Source organism: Podarcis gaigeae (assembly GCF_964106915.1).
Source record: "Podarcis gaigeae genome assembly, chromosome: 12".
NCBI lineage: Eukaryota > Metazoa > Chordata > Lepidosauria > Squamata > Lacertidae > Podarcis > Podarcis gaigeae.
The window spans coordinates 27216795-27238690 of NC_139688.1; the positions used below are offsets into that span (position 1 = coordinate 27216795).

Sequence of the window (21896 nt, forward strand, 5' to 3'; positions counted from 1 at the left end):
GATACCTTGGTCTACAACCATAATCTGTTCTGGAGGTCCGGTTGTAAACCGAAACAGGTTGTAACCCAAGGCGCACTTTCACCAATGGGGCCTCCCAAAAAAATATGTGTTGTAATCCCCCCCAAAATGGGTTGTAATCCAATAAAAGGGACACACACTTCAGGGTTTGACGTGGTTGTAATCCAAAACGGTTGCAAACCAAGCTGCTACTGTACTAAGTCAGTCACTAGTTTCGCCACTAAGTAGGAAGGAAGGAGCGAAGGAGGAATGTGCAGATTGTGCACCCTGATTATGGTGATTAGGTCTAAATAAAACTAAAATTACAGTCCTTATTTTGACCACAGGAGATAAGGACTAATATTTGTAACCATGTAACTGCCATCACACACTTTCAAAGATTATATATTTTAAGAAAATAATTTTAAGAAAATATATTTTAAGAAATATATTTTAAAATCAGCTATTATTCATATGGAACTACTGTATTGGTATTAATTTCAGCATGAGAGATTCTATATTTTGTTATATATCCTCTTCCCTTCGATGGAAGAAAAGTCATGATATGTTGCCACCTTCTGGATGAAATGAGAAGAAAAACTGATTTTCCCCCTGCATCTTCATCTGATTTTAAACCTGGAATCTAGATTTAGCCAGATAGATATTTGAAATTTTGCCTCTTGTCATTTAAAATAGTATTTTGATAGATTTGTTAACGTGCACATGCACACAAAAAGCGTAATTATGATAATACTAGGTTTTTAATAGACTGCATTATTGCTAGCTATGATCTTTTAATTAAATGATATAGCAAAATACGTTCTCCATAAACCATTTTTTCCTGTTTCAAAGCCTTAACAATAAGTCCTATAAATTCCAGAGTGGTTACTGAGTATCAGTTCCACATTTCTACCTAAACAACATAAAATATAACTTTCTTCTGAATTCTCTCTCAAAATGTGCTAGAGTAAAAGGGTGTGTGGGAGGGTTGGGGGGGATACATGTGTATTTAATGCAGCAAGCACCAACATACCACATATATACTGTGTGACGCCATGTGGAGCCCCTTTCAATGCAAATTGAGAAGACCTGCCCCTTATATCATCTGCACTGCAAGAAGATTAGGAGAACGTTCAATTTCCATGCAAGAACATAGACCCAGAAGAACTGGCCATTTGTAGCTTTACGGAACAGGTCCCATTGTTCCTTGCTATTAACTAACTTCTAAACACTCAGATTTCCCAACTGATAAGGTTTTCTGGACAGAAACACTAGATTCAAGATCAGAGATTGCTTTACTTTGCCCTGCAAAAACTATCAAGCAAACAACAATGAATCAGAATGATAGATTAAAAATAAAAATCACACTACATGTGTGGATTGGATTACAAATGGTAGGATGTCTATGTGATCAACAACTCCCCCCGTCCTCAGTGGCCACTGTTAATAACATACTGTAATTTTCATGGTCTATACTTTCTGTATTTCTTTTCCTTCTGACCTCATTGTTTACAATTCCTCCCCCAAACATGTATCTGCAACTCAGGACAACATTTCCTGCATCTGATGACATGGACTGCAGCCCACAAAAGCATACGGCATAATAAATTTGTTAGTCTTTAAAGTAGTTAGTCTTGAGTGGTTATTCAACCTGAAGTGATGTCCATATTTCTGACTCTGTCTATGATTTGACCAAACTCAGCTTTTTATCTGGTACCCCACCATTGATTTTTACTGTTATATGTTATTCTGTATAAAAATTCTATTATAAACACTAAAAACCCACAAAGTCGCTTTGTTGTTTTTGTTGCAATAATCTTAACACAGCTTCCCCTCTGGAAACTATTCCTGCTGGGGATTCCTTCGATTTGGCATTTGTTTTTTGAGATGGCATAATCACATGCTGTAGATTCTGTAAAGTTTGTAAAAAGTGCTTTTTGCGAAAGTATCATAAAGTTACATGGGGTTTGCTACGCTCATTCACTGCCACAGAATCATAGTTTAACTCAGCTGAAGAAAACACGGCCATTTAGTTTTCCAGATAGGCTGGGAATGGTTTCAATTACCTGATGTTGCGGTTCAATCCATCAGTATAACACTAAACACATCAAGGCTAGTCATGCCAGTAAAACAGTGGAATGTTTATGGGGAATTCAAGATTATGCTGCTATATTCTCTCCATGTAGCTGGCCATAGCCCTGTGGAATACAAGTGTTTGGCCTCAGGAATCTACAAAAACTTAAATAAAAGAGGGAAGAAAGTCTAAGATTATGATAATATTTTTAAATCGTGTACAGAGTAGTTTATTATATAGTTCCAGTCATATCAACATTATGTAAGGGATAACTCGGCTGGTTTTGTTTTTACCTTTATTCCAAGCCTGCCATACTGAATTATTATCACAAGAAATGTTGTAGACCTTCCATGCTTCTTCGTGTACTTTTATGGGCCTGGAGCAGTCTAAAGAAAAGAACATGCATTGTGTTATATTGAGCTCTTATGTTATGAGGACTAATTTTTAAACTGATGACCCCTTCTCATGATATGGCCACCACACAGATATTGCTTGAAACTCCATTACAACTGAAATTTTATTTCCTTTCATTTTGCATGACTAATAGCTTGGCAGCTGCGAGTGCAAGACATATGTTCCTAGTGTGAGGGATTGTTTAGCTTGTTACGCCTGCAACTGTTCCCTGAATTTGTTTCCAGAAGTCAATAATGAAAAGAAACTCAGCCAGATGTGTAAATATATGCCACTAGTGCTACAGCTCCTCTGCATTTACTCTGGCCAACTCCACTTGCCTTCTGAACACAGAACAGCATTTCATGGTTTATTTTCATGCAAATATCTGAAGGATTTGGGAATCAAATACAGTACAGTGATACCTCAGGTTAAGAACTTAATTCGTTCTGGAGGTCTGTTCTTAACCTTAAACTGCTCTTAACCTGAGGTACCACTTTAGCTAATGGGGCCTCCCACTGTTGCCGTGCTGCTGGCATGCAATTTCAGTTCTCATCCTGAGGTAAAATTCTTAACCCGAGGTACTATTTCTGGGTTAGCGGAGTCTGTAACCTGAAGCGTCTGTAACCCGAGGTACCACTGTACCTCAAATGAGGGAACAGCCATATGAATCCACCAGTCTGTCCTCAATAAAGCCAGGGATTATTCTACAGTACTTGCAGAGCTTTTAAACTTCAGATGGCCTGTAGTTTATACTTCCTCTTTGCTTCCGCTGTGTTAAACTTATTGAAGTATTGTTTATATTGTTTATTTAAAGCATTTGTAACCCAGGCTTCAGCTAAAAAGGCTCCCAGAACAGCCTGCCCACAATCTAAAAAACACGACACAATGGAAAAGGGACAGAGAGGAAAGGGGGGTGGAATCAAACTCAGGCTCCAATTGTTAAACAGTTGTTCTTATAATGACCAACTTGTGTGATTCAAGAGTAAGCGGTGCCTGATAGAGCTGGGGTTTTAGCAAAAATAAGATAGGATGAGCCCTGCTTTCTATTTCTCCCACTGACACAGTGTGACAAAATGGCTGCTCCCAGGTGACAGTTGTAGGGAGAGGAGGCCTGGTGGAGCTTCTTCTGGATAGAATAAGCCATGCTTTCCATCTCTCCTACTGCTGGAATGGAATCCATCAATAAATACATTTTATTTATTTTTTTAGTAACTTTGTAATCTTAGTTATGTCTGCTTAGATTTAAGTACAGTGGTACCTCTGTTTACGTACTTAATTTGTTCCGGAGTTCTGTTCTTAAACTGAAACTGCTTTTAACCTGAAGCACCACTTTAGCTAATGGGGGCCTCCCGCTGCCACTGCACCGCCGCTGCGTGATATGTGTTCTCATCCTGAAGCAAAGTTCTTAACCCAAGGTACTATTTCTGGGTTATCGGAGTCTGTAACCTGAAGTGTATGTAACTCGAGGTATCACTGTAAATCCCATTCATTCAGTGGGGCTGAATCCCCACAGAATGTATATAGCAGGAGTTCCCAAACCGGTTTGCGAGCTTCATCCGGGTGGTCTGTGGTGTGTCTGTAAAAATGCACTTAAAAATCATATAGCATCTAGGACATCATTGCCACAACTGGCAGAAAAATAAAAACCCTTTTAAGTGCTCTGTTTGGGTGAGGTGGGAGTTTGGGGGACTATGGTGCAGGATTACATCCTAAATATGTTATTTTCTGTAATATGCTATGACAGCAAGCACAAGGCGAACCAACCACTGGCTGATTCATTTTCCCCAACAATACTTCTGTATTCTTGATCAGTTATCCTGAATTTTTCTCCAGTCATCCTTTCCCGTCTTCAATATGTAACACAGATAACATCAGACACAATAAGACTATTCATTTATGTTTTGGTCAACGTGGGGCAGGGGATCAAGAAAGATGTGTGTGTATATTCCTCAAAAAAGCCATTACACAATTTTTAGTTGAAAAGAAATATTAAAGGAAAACGGGAATGGGTGGTCATATGGAAAAGAATCTAGTCCTCAGTCAATATGAACAAAGAGAAAAAGGAAAATGTGATATCTAAGGTGAGGGTCCTAACCAGCCAGTCAGCTCCTTGCACACTTCAGGCCTAGTCTGCCTAAATAATTACTTGTATCTTTCGTCAGCCTGCCTTAGCAGGGCCTCTTGGAGTTGCCCAAGGACCCCTACAATGTTTGCGGGACTTGCTACTTGACACCGCCTGCTTCCCCTTCAAGCCCTATGCCCTCATAGACCTGGGCAGGGTCACAGCCAAGCATAGTTATGGTTTTTAAACTAGCTGAAATAAATTACCTCAATCCAGAAAATCTAGCAAAGGCCCAAGTAACTACTTTAGAAATCCATGTCAGCTAGACATGACTAAGTCCCAATCTATTGTTTTCAATGGGACACAAGGCTGTTGATGGGGGGGGGGGTTCCCGTCAGGACAAAAAACAGCTTCAGGGTGGGTGTTATTTTCTTTGGGGCAACACCTTTCACCATGCCATTGCCTGATACAGCTGCCTTCTCTCCCTCCTTCTTTGCCTCATTCTCTTTTTTCTAACCTATCTGTTGGTTTAATTTGGTAAAAGGAAACTGATATGTGGTTAAAATAAAAAGGAGAAGCCTGGATTCCTAGATTCAGGTTTGGAGCAAGTGTTCTTTGGTGAGGAAACCCCAGCAGAGATTTAAAATTACAAAATATGCAGCAAAGCAGAGCATGGAACTATAGGCTGTTTGACCTTTAAAATACAATGCCCCCTTCTAAGTTTCTTCTAAAGTTCCACACTTCCCTTAGCATAGAAAAAGAGCATATTTGGTAACTTAAAAATGGTTTACTTACAAGCTCTTCAAAGGACAGATTCATGTGCTTTTTCCACATTGCTGCAAGAAAAGACAGGCAGTATAACTTAGGTTTCAAAATGGTAAATGTTTCTAAATTATTTATATAGAAACACAAAAATGGCTTGCTTAAGCCATGCAATCTAAGCTTGGAGCATCCACCTTAGGCCTCCTTACTGGTAGGATTCACAGGGTGGAATGAGAGAACAAAGAGTTTGTTAATCCTTACTCCCAAGGTGTTGATGTTCTACCAATGAGTTATAGCTTTCCCCCAAGGATGAAAAAAATGCTTAGAGGGGAAGAGCATATGATAATGTTCATGTTTTCAATGTTCCTAGGACCCTTTCTTTGGAGTGAACTTTCAGGGAAGGCAATTATTTAATTTTACAGCTAGCACCAAACATATAAGCTATGGAAAGACATGTTTATTGCATCTCCAAACATTGGATTATTATTTTGTTTCAATGCTTCTTGACACAAAAATGACAATCAATTTTATCTTCAGAGTTTGCCCTATAGTGCCCTCAAAGTTATAGGATTAGTTGAATACCAACCAAGATGTTCGGAGAAGCAGTAATTCACGGAATCAGCACATTTAAATTATTAATGGAACACGTAAGCTGGAAAGATCTGCAAATAAACTGTTACTCTGAGAATCAAATGAATCACTCACAACTATGAAGGAACAAGAGGGTTGAAAAATACACAATATGTCAAAGTACCATGAGCAAAGGGACTTGGGGATTCAGGTCAGGTCACCGAGTTCAACTACAAACCATTCTTTGTCTTTTATTCTGAGTATGATTCCTGGTAGGGTCTTTAACATTTAAACAATGACACCATCTCTCTCTCTCTCTCTCTCTCTCTCTCTCTCTCTCTCTCTCTCACACACACACACACACACACACACACACACACAAATGCACACCCTTGTAAGACCCTCTTTAGTAATCTATGAATTCTGGTAATGCCTTTAAATGGAAGTGATATTTCAAGGCAAGTTATTTACTGTCCAATACAACACAGTTGTGATGCTCACAGTGCCATAGACAAAATGAAAGGAATGAGAATTTAAAACGGGGTGGGGCAGGGAGACCTGTGGCCGTCCCAATGTTGCTGCTCCTATCATTCCTGATCATTGGCCATTCTGGCTGGGGGAAAATGGGAGTTGGAGTCCAGCAACATCTGGAGAGCCGCAGGTTATCCACCCCAGATTTAGAATAATATCACAGCACCATTATATGCTGTTTATTCGGAGACACATCCCACTGGGTTCAGTGGGACTTAAACCAGAGTACAGTATGTGTATCTAGGATTGCAGCTTTTCCTCATGCTTTTCCATCATAAAGTTCTGAACTATGGCCCTCCCTCCAGTTCTGCTTCTAGTTCACTTCCTGGCATAGGCTTTGACGTGAGTCAAACTTTCAGAAAAGGTACAATGGGAAAGTCCTAATAGGATCACCACTGCAGCAAGTGTGTTTGGATACTCCCAACATCAAAGAAGCAGCGTGCCGTGACCATACATATGCTTTCTCCCTAAATCTGTGTCAGCCCTCAAATCACAGGTGTCTCAAGGCTTCGTTACATGCAAGATTATTTCCTTCACACATATCGTTCCCACAATAGAAATTGCATAAATCAAGCATGTCCAAAGTCCGGCCTGGGGGCCACTTGCGGCCCCCGGGCTGGTTTCAAACAGCCCCCCAGGCAATTTTGAAAAAGCAATCTCTTGCGGCCCCCGAGTGCCTGCCCACCAAATCCAAATAAGTCTGACTACAAGGCTTCACTAGGGAGGCAGACAAGGTGGATGTGCTACTGGTGGTGCTGGGAAGTTGAAAGTGCATGCGCTTACTTACCATTAGAACGTTTGTTTACCAATGCTTATATGATTGGTTAGAACGTGCCTTGTAACATAAAAAGTGTTAAACCCAATACAAAACAAAGTGGCACTAATAAAGAAAAGATCTAGGGTGGCAACAGAAAGCAAACTAAAAATGCTTTTGCAGTGAATCAAAACTATCCAGCAATATCAAGTTATAGGAAAACTGGTGCTATAACAGTAATCCTTCTAGCTGGTTAATTGGTTTGGCAGCTACAGGAGAGCTATGAGATTCAGGTGAGAGTTGTGAGATGCCTTGTCAATCCCAGCAGGTACAGCGGGTTACATACGCTTCAGGTTACAATACATAACACATATGCTTCAGGTTTCAGACTCTGCTAACCCAGAAATAGTACCTTGGGTTAAGAACTTTGCTTCAGGATGAGAACAGAAATCGTGCAGCGGCAGGAGGCCCCATTAGCTAAAGTGGTGCTTCAGGTTAAGAACAGTTTCAGATTAAGAACAGACCTCCAGAACGAATTAAGTTCTTAACCTGAGGTACCACTGTATATAAGAGGATGACCCGGCCTGCCCAGGCCTCCGGCCTGCGCCTGTCTGTCAAGCTGTGTGTCTCGAATAGTTCCCTGAGTGTGTTTATAGTCGCTCTAGTGGACACGGTTGAGGTCGGCAGCATCTCAAGCCACTTGGACTTAGAGGCAGCCCTCTATCACGTGCAGCCCTTCTAAGACCCTTTTTCTTAACGGGGGGGGGGGGGGGCCTCCTAAAAAAAAGCTCAACAACTTTGGCCAGCCCTCACGCATGCTCACTTCGTCAAATCTGGCCCTCTTTGAAAAAAGTTTGGACACCACTGAGGTAGATGATCTGAGCTAACACAGATACATAAGGGCCCTCTAGTGGTACAAAACCAGAGAGAGGAAGCTCTAATTTAAACAATGATAGCAGGAACATTTAGAGCACTGGGGCAGAGACTGAACATTAGCTCTCTATACACATACATACCATTTCTGCTGCAGTTGGAGCCTTTAGAAACTGCACCAGCATATGTGATAAAGTGGGTGAGCATGTGAAAGGTTATCTGCTGCAGGATGTGTTCTGCCCTAGGGAAAATGAAAGCCCCTTGTTTCCACAGTGGGCGAGTATATTTCTGCAGCCACCTCTCACACTCACACTCTCTCTCTCTCTCACGCGCACACACACACACACCTCAAAGCAGCAGAAACATCCATAGTTGGCCCTACTATTAAGCTGAATGAGGCAGCTGCCTCAGGCGGCAAATGTGGCAAGGTAGGGGATGTGTACAGTTCATGCCACATGACCACCTAAGCTAGCCCGCTGCCCTCAGGAACTATGTAAGATGCTGTCCCATTACCAGTTATGAAATAAAATTCAACAACAGTCTGGTTGCTTTTCTACATGGACTGTAGAAGGAACTACCAAAATGCCTTGGGCTGGTCCTGTGGGGCACAGGGGTAGAAACTGAGCATCAGCACACACACACTTTCTGTTGGAGTACTTGTGCTAGAACAGTGGGGCATGAATCATATGCTGTGTGGTTTGCTGGAGCTGTCCCCCTGACACTGGTGCCACCAATACTTGGATGGGCCTGGGATATGGCAAGGCAACAGCAAGGTTAGCGCCACATGGGTTCATCAACAGGAGTGTCGCCAAGCAATCTGACACATTTGCTGGTACATCCACACAGCCCCAACCTCACCCCCAGCCTGGCTATATGCTACCAGACACCCCACTATAACTGCGATAAATCTGGTTGCTATTTCCTGTACTTAGCACTCTTATGACCTGGCTGCCAGTAAATATTTATTAATATACATACCTGACTGCACTTTTCATTTCTGACTGGGGCTTATACATGGAGAAGGGGATTTGTTTCCACAATACATTGCATTGTGGATAAAATAAAGGAGCTGCAATAGTATATGTGATATTTTATTGTGTAAATCCTTAGCTTCTAGTATCAATCATATCAGCTTTAAATTAAAAAGTTCCAGAGAACTGTTAAACCTGAAAATAAGCTTGCTTTGGAAGGCAAGGGAATCTTTGATCGCTCCAGTGTTCCGACATTCTGCATTTAATTTAGTGCGGATAAAGGAAATTTTTGCCAAGCTGCATATTTCAACAGCACACTTTTTCTTGAATTTTTAGGGCAAATTATTTTGTGATAAAGTGTTTGCAGGAAGCCACATATCACTGTGAAGGAGATCCCGATATGGTCAGGATTTATTATTAAAAGGCCAATATGAGATCTTTTAAAGATGCTGAAAGGGCTGGAGGCAGAATGATGCCCCCCTTGCTTTCTGTTGCCAGTTAAAAGTTTGTTTGCCAATACTGAAATAAACCCTCAAAGCATGAGGCGTGGGGCAATGGCACCCATTGCTTTGCAAAATCCGTCACTTTTGCTGAATGTATGCTGTTCTGTTCCATTTGGAGCGGTTTTGTGTGTTTTGTAATTCTGTAACCTGCCCTGGAATCTTGTTGTGAATGGTGGGTAAAAAAAAATACTACAAATAAATATTACTTAAATGCAACTGAAATTTATTATCTAGAAGTCTGACAGATTATAGCGAGCAAGAATAGTGATGAATGTTATACTCTAAGACAAATGCCAACAGGATTCTCTATGAAAGCAAATTACGTATTTTCAAGTTCGTTTTCAAGATCAGGAGAGTCAATGAGTCAGAAGAGGAGGGAATAGACAGCCTTCTTTAAATCTTCATTTGGTCTATATTGCCGGATATCTTCAAAACCATCTCGCATAGACAAGAAGTCAGGAAAACAGGCAGAAGTCAGGAAAACTCACGGTCTGTGCAAAAGGCATGGTGCCTAATCTCGAGATACCAGATGTGCTTTCAATTCATCAAAACCATGGCAAATTGACTCTCTGACAAAACAACAAGTGCAGATGTGTTCTTAATCGCCCAAGACTGGCTTGTCTTCAATCATCCAGCATGGATTCTGCATGGATTCCACACTAACTTTATCTCTTCAGCAAAGACAGCAGCAGGGCATTTTTCCTAGGTTCAGAGTGTGTAGCTTGGGATTTGTTTACGTTCCAGTTCCTTTGATCTTCCAGCTGCTCCCTGTTCCTTTACTGAATCTCCACAAATTTTCTTTACATACCTGTTTTCACTGTGGAGACTTACTGGCATGAGAAATTTCTCTGCGTAGATCTCTCTCACAGAACACATTGAGCCTGTACGTTGGAACAAACAGCATCAATCAGCTGTGTGATCCAAGTTTTAACAATTTTCTTTCCATGTTGTGTATTTCCTTTTACAAAATAAGTTAATTTTACAGTTATGGCTGTTTTTAAATAATAATAATAATAATAATAATAATAATAATAATAATAATAATAATAATATTTTATTTGTATCCCGCCCTCCCCGGCTGAGGCCAGGCTCAGAGCGGCTAACATCATAAAAAAAACACAATATGCATAAAAACAGACATCAATTAATTAAAATACATCTTAAAATTAATTCAGACAAGTTAAAATCTGGGCAGGTGGCAATTATCAGGTTGGAAATGAGAGTGGTTAATACTTGCGAGGACCAACTGTTTCCACTGATCATACAAGGACCTGTGAGCGGGTTGAGGGCCTCCTTCTGGCTTGTTTTATACAAAAGAAAGTCAAACTGCATCCTGCCCAAAGGCCTGGTGGAACAGCTCTGTCTTACAGGCCCTGAGGAAAGATGTCAAATCCCGCAGGGCCCTGGTCTCTTGTGGGAGAGCATTCCACCAGGCCGGGGCCACGGCTGAAAAGGCCCTGGCTCTAGTCGAGGCCAGTCTAATTTCCCTGGGTCCCTAAAAATAACAGCACTGACAAAGGACATGTTGGGGACTAGCAAGATGTTGACAAGTCTGACTCAGGAGAGGGAATAAGTGGTTTGTGGGGACCTGTACCAGCCAGGAGGCAAGAATCAGAGGTATGGGAAGCTTTAGAGCTGGTGGAAGAGGCACACCAGGCAAATGAAGGGCCAAGTGCTTCCTCACCCTTTCCTGAACCACTATCTCCCAGAACCAGGAGAGAACTGAAGAGGGTGGAGCAGAGGCAGTTTCCACAAGGGCATTGTCTCAGGCTGAGTGCATGCAGGCCTTTGGGGGAAGGTACATAAACTGGTGGAGGGGAAGTGGTCCCCTGTTGCTGCAAATGCCCCATAATTGAATACCTGGGAATACCTGCCTAGACGCTACACAGGTGTAAGTATTCAGAACTATAGAAGTGGCTGTAAATGTTATCTTTGACAATTAAGACTACAGTACAACTCCCATCAGTCCCAGCCAGGAAAGTATTTTTTATTTTATTTTTTTACAGTAACTGGGCAAGTTTCCTGATTAGGGAGACTGGATGTCCCGAATGGTCAAGGGAATAATTGCTTGCAGCCAAACTAAGTATGCAGAGATTTTTGAAATGCAATTTGGTTCAGAAATAGAGGAGTGATAGAGAAGTATTCCCCCCCCCCCTGCTCTGCTGCGATTCGGAGGAAAGATGGGGCAGAAAATTTTCTGTGGAAAACATTCCACCCTAATTAGCATAGGACAAGTTTCCAGAAAAGTTAGCAATTCCAAATTTTCAAGAAAACTGCCACCACTTAGGCATCACTTCTTCCAACTCTTCTCAGCCAGGAGTTGTCCAAAGTGCCAGCACAGCAAGCGCTTTCAGCTAACAAATTTACTTCTTCCATCTACTGGAAGCTCTAGAAATGCAAACTTTATAAAATGTGTCAGCAGTGAATTCCATGGTGGCAAAAACAAAATAGTTAGAGGGCTCTTTATATAGCTATAGCTATGGCAATTCCAGCCAGTGGCAGATGTCCTTGTCTCGTGACTCTTCCAAGTGGTTTTTTAAAAAAAAAATATTATTTTTAAGGAACATATGGTGCACACCACAAAATAAATGTGTGGGGGGTTTTCTTCCTAGGGGGAGGTGAAAGCCTCCAGTGGTTTGATTATTACAAAGACTACCAAAAAATATGTTTTACCTTTGTTAGAGGGGGGCAACCCTGTGCAAACCTTTGTTAGGCTCGAAGCTGTGTTTTGTGTTGTCTCCTTCCATCACCTCAGAAACACACATGAATAATTAGCATACTTAAAAGAGAGACCATATGCCCAGGATTCCTGCTCTTGGCTTTCAGTTTCATAGCTCCAGCTCTTAACGTTGTTCAGTCCTCTGAGGCACTAGCAATTGGATATAATCCCCTTCTGTGTGTTCCTTGTTGCCGCCAATATCTCCGCTCCCTATAGAACCTTCACAGTTCATTTCCTTCTGGCAAAAGCGGTTCACATTTATTGCTTCTGTAGCTCTGTAGTCCTTATTTAGGAACAGAGGAAAATAAGAAACTGCCAGTCCTGGGAACATCTGCATGTAAAGCAGATGCCCTACCAATGAACTATGGTCTTTCCTCAAAATTACAGGAAGCCTTAAATAAAAGACTTATGTGCCGCTTTTGAGAATAAACTCTTTCAAAATGCCATGCCATAAAACACTTAAACACAGCTCTGTTTGTACTTCCCTGTTTAGTGTGCCCTTGGTGGCACACTCAGGTTTGCCTGATGTTTGAAATGGTCCCAGAGCAGCAGTCTAAGAGCTGTAATAAAGTAGTATTAGTCTAGAACTATCCAATGCCTACAATAGCCCTGTGGTTACACTTCCATGCAGAGGGCAGGAAAAGTGGGCAGTCATGTGCTCCCTAACAGCTCGACATGAAAGGTTGCGATGACCTAGGAGTAAGCCCTACTGAACACTTGCTCACTTCTGAATTAAGAATGAATAGATTTGTGCTGGGTTCAGCTGTAACACAAAACCATTTGTTTAGCTAACCACACTTTGTTTTAATGTCTGACCCGCCCCTGAGCCAGCACAGAAGTTGTGGTTTGATGGGAACAAAATAGGAACAGAAACCACAGCCTGAAGCTGTGTTACATAACACTGAACCAAATGAGGTTTGCCCTTTTGTCTCAACTCACAGGCCACTGACAATCCAGATAGGTCCTTTGTACCATGCAGATGGGAGTCAACTTACGAAGCAAAGCGCTGGGCAGATAGAAAACAAAGATATACGACTCCAAACCATAGTTTTCCTGTTGTACGTCTGTAACTTATATTAGTACAGTGGTACCTCGCGTTACATATGCTTCAGGTTACAGACTCCGCTAACCCAGAAATATTACTTCGGGTTAAGAACTTTGCTTGAGGATGAGAACAGAAATCGTGCAGCAGCGGCATAGCGGCAGTAGGAGGCCCCATTAGCTAAAGAGGTGCTTCAGGTTAAGAACAGTTTCAGCTTAAGAACAGACCTCCAAAACGAATTAAGTTCTTAACCCGAGGTACCACTGTCAGGGAACTGGAGTCAGAGAAGGAGGAGGGAATGGGAACTTACCAGGAGAAGGTCCCTTTAATAAGCAGCTGTTCATCTTCGGACGAGAGAGAAGACAAATGGGGGTGAGAGGGAAGTGAATCTGAGAGAGAGAAGGTACTTTCTGGGCCAAGCACCTCTCGTCAGAGAGGAAGAAGAGGCTATGCTGGCCCAAAGGCGGAAGGAAGCCAGTCGGGACAACTGACCGACCATGATGAAGTCACATTTTTGAACTGCTTGTACATAGCTTCAAAGAGGCAATAAATCCTGTAAATATGGCTGGATTCCCAGACTCTTATCTTCACTAAGCACTCTCAACTCCCTGCCTGACAACCCCTGTACAAACTATGGGTTTAGGGTACAGCTCAACCCATCCAATGAACTTTCTACACATAAATTGTCTTCTAAGAAACTGAAATACAAGTTGTTGTCTTTAAAAAAAAAGCATTGTGAATACATAGATGTATTTAAAATACCAATACAGTGCTTTGCAGTTCCTATAATTATCACACAACAATCACTAAGTCAACATTTACGTCACTCAAGAATTTGACTCGCCATCTCCTTTGAAGTCCTCTAAATGTAGAATCGATGTTTTACAGATTAAGTTTTTTAAAAAAAAACTTCACATGACAAATTTCTCATAAGCAAGCAACTCCCCTGCAGAGAAAGAAAACTATGTACATTTTTTTCTAAGGAAAAAACAGTATGAGGACCTCTCTAAGGATTCCAGGGGAGAAGAGTGTCTAAGATTAGCTCACTATGATTTGTCTGATGCATCCTGTTTCAAACAAACTTCTGTTTCTTCAAGGATACAATATGAGTTCTAATCACCCACAGGAATATAATTGCTTAGAATTTATAGTCAAAAGGGTTGTTTTAAAAAAGCTTAATTAATTATTTTTTACCACATATTATTCCTGACTGTTTTTGCAGCATGGTGCATACTTCATACATACCAGTAATTAGTAGCAGTAAATTGTAGGGTGAATTATTCCACAAAGACTTTCATCCTTTCATCTTGTGGATGTTTTAACCACAAGAGAGCTTGCCCTTTCTAGCTGTCAATTAGTCATATATTTTTTTTTCCACTTGATAGCTATTGCCACCATATATCATCTTCATTTTAACATCCATAGTAACTGTCAAAAGAAGTTCTGGGTTCAACTGATAAAATTCTTCATGGAAATTTCAGTTAATGGGTGGGCTGAATGTAAAGTTGTTGTTTTTTAAATTATTTAATTAAATCATGGTCCTCCCTTATAAATTACGTTCCCCCCCAAACTCTTTTTATCGTCCCATTGATTTATTATTTTAATTCACTCTAAATACCAAAAAGAAAATAGCTGCTATTCTGCCTACCATGTTTCAGTTTCATTTTTGTTCCGTATAAAAATTTACAGTTCCTTAAGTGGCCATCAAAGGCAAGGGGGGTAGGGGGTGGAATTACATAGAAAAGCAACATTCATTTTAAGTTTAACTTGAGCCAAGAAATACATAGGCAACTTAATACAATGCTCCATTTAAAAGAGCAGGAAAGAAGCACAATAAATACAAATATAAATACAACCACAGTTCAAGAAGGACACTGACAAACTGGAACGTGTCCAGAGGAGGGCAACCAAAATGGTCAAAGGCCTGGAAACGATGCCTTATGAGGAATGGTTAAGGGAGCTGGGCATGTTTAGCCTGGAGAAGAGGAGTTTAAGGGGTGATATGATAGCCATGTTCAAATATATAAAAGGATGTCACATAGAGGAGGGAGAAAGGTTGTTTTCTGCTGTTCCAGAGAAGCAGACACGGAGCAATGGATCAAACTACAAGAAAGAAGATTCCACCTAAACATTAGGAAGAACTTCCTGACAGTAAGAGCTGTTTGACAGTGGAATTTGCTGTCAAGGAATGTGGTGGAGTCTCCTTCTTTGGAGGTCTTTAAGCAGAGGCTTGACAACCATATGTCAGGAGTGCTCTGATGGTGTTTCCTGCTTGGCAGGGGGTTGGACTCGATGGCCCTTGTGGTCTCTTCCAACTCTATGATTCTATGAAATAGTAAAACATACATTCAGGAAAATCAAGTAATAGTGCTTCATTGCTACTGCATCATTTCAGCTACCAGGTTAGAAGGCTCCATGTTTAAATAAATCAATGTAGAAATGTAGTATATCAGGGAGCATATGTAAAGATATTCCTAGATTTGAAGCACATCCATTCACCAGATCCTATTAAAACCAACACTTTTGAAAATTTAGAATAGCCACAAATAGTTATTAATTCAAAAAAAGTACTGCAAGGCTAAATTATTTTTAACCTCAATACCATTTATTTATTTCTTCCGTTTTGCTTTCTGTTTCTTTGGTCACATAAGGCAATTAAAAAAATATTTATTATGTACATTGTACAGGCAGCAACCATTTTGCACCTGGGTGCAATTTCTGGCCCCTACACGGGTTGGTGGAAAATGCATAAGACCATTTGCCTCCATTAACCCCCCATGCCGCCGTTTGCCCTCTTCTGGGTCCGAAAACATCCATGCATTGGTGGTCGCACATCAGTTAGAGCCGTGCAAAATTGTTGCTGCCTTTAACTTTTCCAATTTTGCTTCAAATCGTTGTTTACTTAACGCAAGAATTCCAATCCCATGGATTTCAAAGTTATAGCCTAGCTTTCCCAGCTCATCAATACGGTTACTTATAGTTTTGATGCTTTTGTCCAGAACTAGAGGACTTTTCAGTATTAGATTAATGTTAATATTTGCCTGCAAGAGGCAATCTATTTTATCATTCAGGTTCTGTGGCGAAAGGTATAGAATGCGAAGGTGCTTAAGGACAAACATATCTGCCTCTATTTCAGTGCACCCATGAGACATCAGCTTCTCTTTCACGTTTGCAAGTGTCTTTTTTAGGTATTCATTAGAAAGATCCAGAACATCACCTCCTTGCCCATGCAACAGCGTTAGAAATTCCTTATTGCTCAGACTTAAAGATGACTGCAGAAACTGAACGTTTGCTTTCACTTGCTTGCTGCTCCGTAAGAGGATAAAGACATTTTTAGAAATTATCTGTTTTACAAAGTCATCTGGCTTTTCTCCACCTAGATCTAAATAGATGTCATTCAAGAGGCTTATCATTTGTTTATTGAGCTCTATACTGTTAGAAAACACCCTTGGAACTCTGGTCAGCATGTTGCCAAGGTCCTTAGAAGTCAGCCCAATAGAACAAAATAAGGTAATGTTCTTCTGCATGTTTTCATTATTCCCAGAACGGAAAAAGGATTCAGGGGAACGTTTCAGGATTGTTACAATTTCCATGTCGGTCATCAAAATGCTTCGCCAAATTTCCCAGCGTTCTTTCAGAGACTGGTGTGAGCGAGTGATGGCACGTGGATAACGTGAGATTATACTAGCAATGGCTTCTCTGTTAGCCCCTTTTCCTTGCAAAAAAATCTTCAGGCCATCTTCATTGGTGATCTGCCTCTTGAGAACACCAGGCTGTCGTTTTCTTACCATTTTGACATCCACGCCCATACCAGCCAGATTTTTCACTAAAATGTTGTTCTCCTTGTCCAATTCATCACTGGAGCTATCAATCTTAAGGCAAAGAAACCTAGTGGAATCCCCTCTGAATATAATGTCTGTAGACAACTTGATAAGCCAAGGTAAATTCATGTTGAAAAGCAGTTTATTTTTCACGTTCACCAGTCCTCTCATTGCGATGCTAACCAGGCACTGCAAATCTCTGAATAAAATTGTACTTCCATCAGTTCAGGATCTTTAAGTAAGAGACAAGGAGAGAGAATTATAATAAACTGTAAGGAAGCATTCGTGAACAACCTGTTCATAACTTAATTTGTTTAACACATTTTAAAAGATTCATGTTTATTGTGAGAATGAATTAAATGTTAGCAATTTCCTTCTAGATGGGTTATTATTACTTGTGTTGGGTGCCTATTGTATGGGTTAGAAACGTCTGAGAACACTCCTTGGTGGAATGAAGGGGTACCAGAGAGGGACACATGAAATTCCACCCATCAATTTGCATTTCTTAGTACAGAAAGTATTGATCGATGTATAGAGATCTCTCCTATTCTGATTAATTCAAGGGGGTTCTAGAAGGCTTTCTTTCCATGTGAAAGAAAGAGGCAGGCTTTTGTTTGGGTTATATTCCTTCTGGGAAGCTGTGTACAGCTGGTTTAAACTGGTTGTTATCTTTCTGTCAAGGTTGTGCTGACTATAATAGTAAGACCAGGAGGAGCCTGGATCATACTCACATTCTCTTTCTGTCCCTTTGTTTTGGTGTTCTGTATGCTACAGTGTTAAGGCTTAGTCTTATAAGCTTGTAAGTTTTATTGTAAGTGCTACAAATGGATTCTTTTTATGGACTGTGCCAATCCTGAATGTATTGGGTTTGTGACCATTACGCTCATTTGCCTTCAGTAGTAGGTAAAGCTCAAGTACAATTAAGGTAAAGGTAAAGGTAAAGGCACCCCTGCCCGTATGGGCCAGTCTTGACAGACTCTGGGGTTGTGCGCCCATCTCACTTAAGAGGCCAGGGGCCAGCGCTGTCCGGAGACACTTCCGGGTCACGTGGCCAGCGTGACATCGCTGCTCTGTCGAGCCAGAGCTGCACACGGAAACGCCGTTTACCTTCCCGCTAGTAAGCGGTCCCTATTTATCTACTTGCACCTTGACGTGCTTTCGAACTGCTAGGTTGGCAGGCGCTGGGACCGAGCAACGGGAACTCACCCCACCGCGGGGATTCGAACCGCCGACCTTTCGATCGGCAAGCCCTAGGTGCTGAGGCTTTTACCCACAGTGCCACCCGCGTCCCCAAGTACAATTGCCTGTGGTCTATTTTTTGGAATCTCTGCTACGCGTTTAAGTTTTTTCCTCCCTAGTGGAAGAAGCTGGGTGACACCTTGGGTGAGTCATAGGTGGGAGATAGCAACCTGGGCGAGAGCCAGATTGCTATCTAGGAGAGTACATCTGTGGATAGATGGATGCTACATGGTTCTGTCAATGTCTCCTGGTATTTTTGCAGCACATTTTAGTAGAGTGGATAAAGTCTTAGCGGTTTGATGACGGAGAGGGAAAAACTGCAAAGAATGGGTGGCTGGTGCATGCATACATGCGTATTGGTGGTAGAGTTGAGGGTGTGGGAATTAGAAAGGGATGAGTACTGTGTGTTGTATGATTTGTGTTTCTGTAGTTTGAGTGATTTGGGTAGGGAAATTAGTTGGGAGTAGGCACAGGATATAGATGGGTGTGAAGAATATGTGAATGCTGAATATTGTGAGTGAGGATGTGCCTTAGCAAGAGGATGAGGGAAGACGGAAGGGATGGTACTCCTATCAAGGTAGTTATGAGGAAGAAGGTATGGAATTGGGTGAGGTCCAGATGGCTGCAGATTGTGCCCCTTTCCAACCTTCCATCCAGCTTAAAGCAACTTAGTGGCCCGGCTACTGAGTAAATTCTCTTGACTCTTAAGATGTTTCCAAACTGTGCTACTCTGTTTTTGCTTTTGAAGGACTTTATTGTTTCATCCAGTGTTGTAACTTTATCAGTTTCATTGTTTGTGTATTTGTGGGTATATATTTTATCCTTTCTGTAAACTGCTTAGAGGCTGTTCTTGTATTAAATGTTATATAATTATATGAAATAACAACTTCAGAATAATTATACCTATCTTGGCGATAAATACTAGCCACACAAGTATTATTTTTTACTAGCCTTCTAGTATTTGAGCAAAGGTAGTGGAGGTTTTTTTAAAAATAATAAATAGTGAAATAAACAGCAAATTACATTCAGAGAATTACAAACAGAGAATTACATTCTCAATGCAGAGGATCCAGACTAAGGGTGCGGTCCTAATCCCATTACTAATGGGAATTCTTAGTAAAATGGTTCAGATTTAAGTGTATATAAAATTGCAGCCATAGAGTAATACAGTAGAACCTTGGTTCTCAAACTTAATCCGTTCCAAGGGTCTGTTCGACTCCCGAAACCGTTCAAAAACCAAGGTGCTGCTTCCGTTTGGCTGCAGGAGCTTTCTGCACTCAAGTGGAAGATGTGTGGGACATTCGGCTTCCGAAAAACGTTTGAAAATTGGAACGCTTACTTCTAGGTTTTCGGCGTTCGGGAGCCAAAACGTACAAGTACCAAGACATTCAAGAACAAAGGTACGAATGTATACAACATTAGTCATGTTAAGAGTAAACCCACTGAAAACAATGGACATAAGTAACAAAGGGTCTACAGTATGATTCAGTTAGCATAGGGTGCACTCACGCTAATGAAATACTTTTAAGAAGAAGCAGTTTCCCCTCTTTTGCATCCTCCCAAAATGTTCTGCTGTAGTTCACTGCAGATGGCACAATTCACACCAGCAAAAAGGAGCCACATAATTATACATGAGTACGTACCCCCACATTTGGATGCTGGGAAAGACTCTAGCCAACCAACTGTGCAGTGTCCTGTGCTTGTCCCAATTGCATAGCGCACTCTGTTCATAATCAGGAGCTCACACGTTGGGCTTCATTTTCACACAATACATACTTGCTGGAAGGTAAAATATATGATGCTGTGCGTGAGACTAAATGCATAGCCCTGATCCTCACGCTATAGTATTAATTCTGTGGTGGTCATATCAGTAGACTGGTTTTTATAAAGTGTTATGCATTAAACTGAGTAGCTACCAGAAAGGAATGTTTTGTTGTGTTCTAAATTGTTGGCTTTGCATGCTTTTATATTATGATATCACATTATAAATGGACTAGGTTACCAGTAATGAATAAGTTTAATTAATACTAATAATAATTGGCACTTTAAGTGCAAGACAAACAATATTCAGATATATTAAATTCCTTAAATTGGAGCTTAGTGGTAGAGCACGTGCTTTGGCACAAAAGGTCACGACTCCCTGCGTGTGGAAACAGGGCTGCAAAAGGTAGGCCGTGACTCTGGAAACGCTCTGCTGAATACTGTACTGAGCTAAATGACCAATGGTCTGACTCTGTATGACAGCTACCTTCCTAAACCGCTTCCTCTGAGGAAAGGCATCACTGGATCTTCACCTCATTTACAGCCAGGTTCTGTACATGAGTGTAGCCGGGGATGGGGGGTGAGGGACAGGGCAGGCAGCCCCCTAAATCAAGTAAAGAAAGAAAAACATTTAACTGACCAATTGCATCGCAGTTAACTCAGTTTCTCCCACCCCAGCATAATACCTGCCCTCCCCTACAATAAATCCTGGCTACGCCCATGGATTTGTATACGTTAACTCCGAAATAAAACCCGGCTTTATTCCGTTACAATTTATAGTACAAAGAGGCAACAGCAAATTTGGGGGCGCGGGGTGAAGCCGCGGGCGTGCACAGACATCTTCCCTCCAAAAAACATCTTGCCTCTCACCCCATTGCTGAGACCCTGGGGTGACCTGTAAGAAAGGCATTTTTTCCGCAAACAAGCGGGAAAATGGGGGTTTCACTTCTGAGTAGACATGATGAATCTGCAGGACTGCGCTGCCGCGGCGAAATCGGAAACAGGAAAACAAGCCTGAGCCCTAGGTTTGCTTAATGAAATATCACCTCCCTCGAAATCAACAGCATTTTAATTCCTAGAGAAGATACGGCACGGATGGGAGTTTTAGTTTCCTTCAAAAATCTAGCATGAAATGCACATTGCCCCTGAAGCGAACCTCCTTTTCTCTTTTTCCCCTCTGCCACCGCCTTCCCTATTTACTAGCCTCCGCTTTGCTAGCCTTGAGCCGCTAAAATCCTGCTTCCAAAATTTAATCTTCGCGTTCTATGTCTGAGAAACTTTTAAAGGCGTTACAGACAACGCACAAGAGTGGGTTGCAGATACTAGCGTGTTGCTCACCGCTGGCATTTGTGCGCTTCCTTCCTTGGGGAGGCGTGGAAAGTTGCAAGCGGAAAAAGCAGAAAGCGCCAAAGAGCACGCGCGTGCAGGAGGGGAAAAGCGCGATGGGTGTTTTACTTTTTTAGTGCTGCCATCTAGCAGAAAGGCCTCGGCCTGCCTTCCTTTTGCTGAAAAAGCGAACTACCAGGAGATGGCGGTATTAGACCAGATTCACACGTTCTTTGTTTCACGGTGTTCTCACGTTGCCGCAGGAAAAAGTAGTGACAAATTAACGCGTTCCTTTCGAATTTGTCATTAGAATCTGTTGATAATCTCGGCCTTCTGATGTACTGCTTTGGGGCAAAGGAGCTGCTGCTGCTCTTTTAATTTGTCTGTTGGTTGATTGATTGATTGATTGATTGATCTGTTCTATGCAATGGAATGTGTATTGGTCTCTCCAGGCCCACACAGCAGCTTGTTTAAAAATAGGAGATGTTTGGCTATTGC

General features: G+C 41.5%; 1 protein-coding gene and 1 long non-coding RNA gene across 11 annotated transcripts in view; both read right to left on the reverse strand.

Annotated features, from left to right (window-relative positions):
* The window catches only part of LOC310828089, a 249367-nt gene extending 243814 nt beyond the window's left edge, over positions 1 to 5553 (reverse strand). For 2 of the 8 annotated variants that reach the window (XR_014556633.1, XR_014556638.1), the window contains exons 1-2: positions 3428 to 3650; positions 2365 to 2457 (exon numbers count right to left, since the gene is read on the reverse strand). This is a non-coding gene — a long non-coding RNA (uncharacterized lncRNA). The other 6 variants (XR_014556634.1, XR_014556635.1, XR_014556636.1 and 3 more) reach the window with 6 other exon arrangements.
* Positions 5554 to 15834: 10281 nt separating this feature from the next.
* MTERF1 (mitochondrial transcription termination factor 1) lies at positions 15835 to 21896 on the reverse strand. 3 transcript variants are annotated; one of them, XM_083706186.1, is made up of 3 exons: positions 21396 to 21843; positions 19955 to 20090; positions 15835 to 17304 (listed from the first exon to the last, which is right to left on the reverse strand). In XM_083706186.1, the coding sequence occupies exon 3, from the start codon at positions 17241 to 17243 to the stop codon at positions 16086 to 16088; it is 1158 nt and encodes a 385-aa protein (XP_083562312.1). In that variant the 5' UTR covers positions 17244 to 17304; positions 19955 to 20090; positions 21396 to 21843; the 3' UTR covers positions 15835 to 16085. The 3 variants fall into 3 exon arrangements, 2 of the variants coding, with proteins under 2 accessions (XP_083562312.1, XP_083562313.1); XM_083706187.1 differs by lacking the exon at positions 19955 to 20090 and having other exon boundaries at positions 21411 to 21843; XR_014557026.1 differs by lacking the exon at positions 15835 to 17304 and having other exon boundaries at positions 19862 to 20090; positions 21411 to 21896.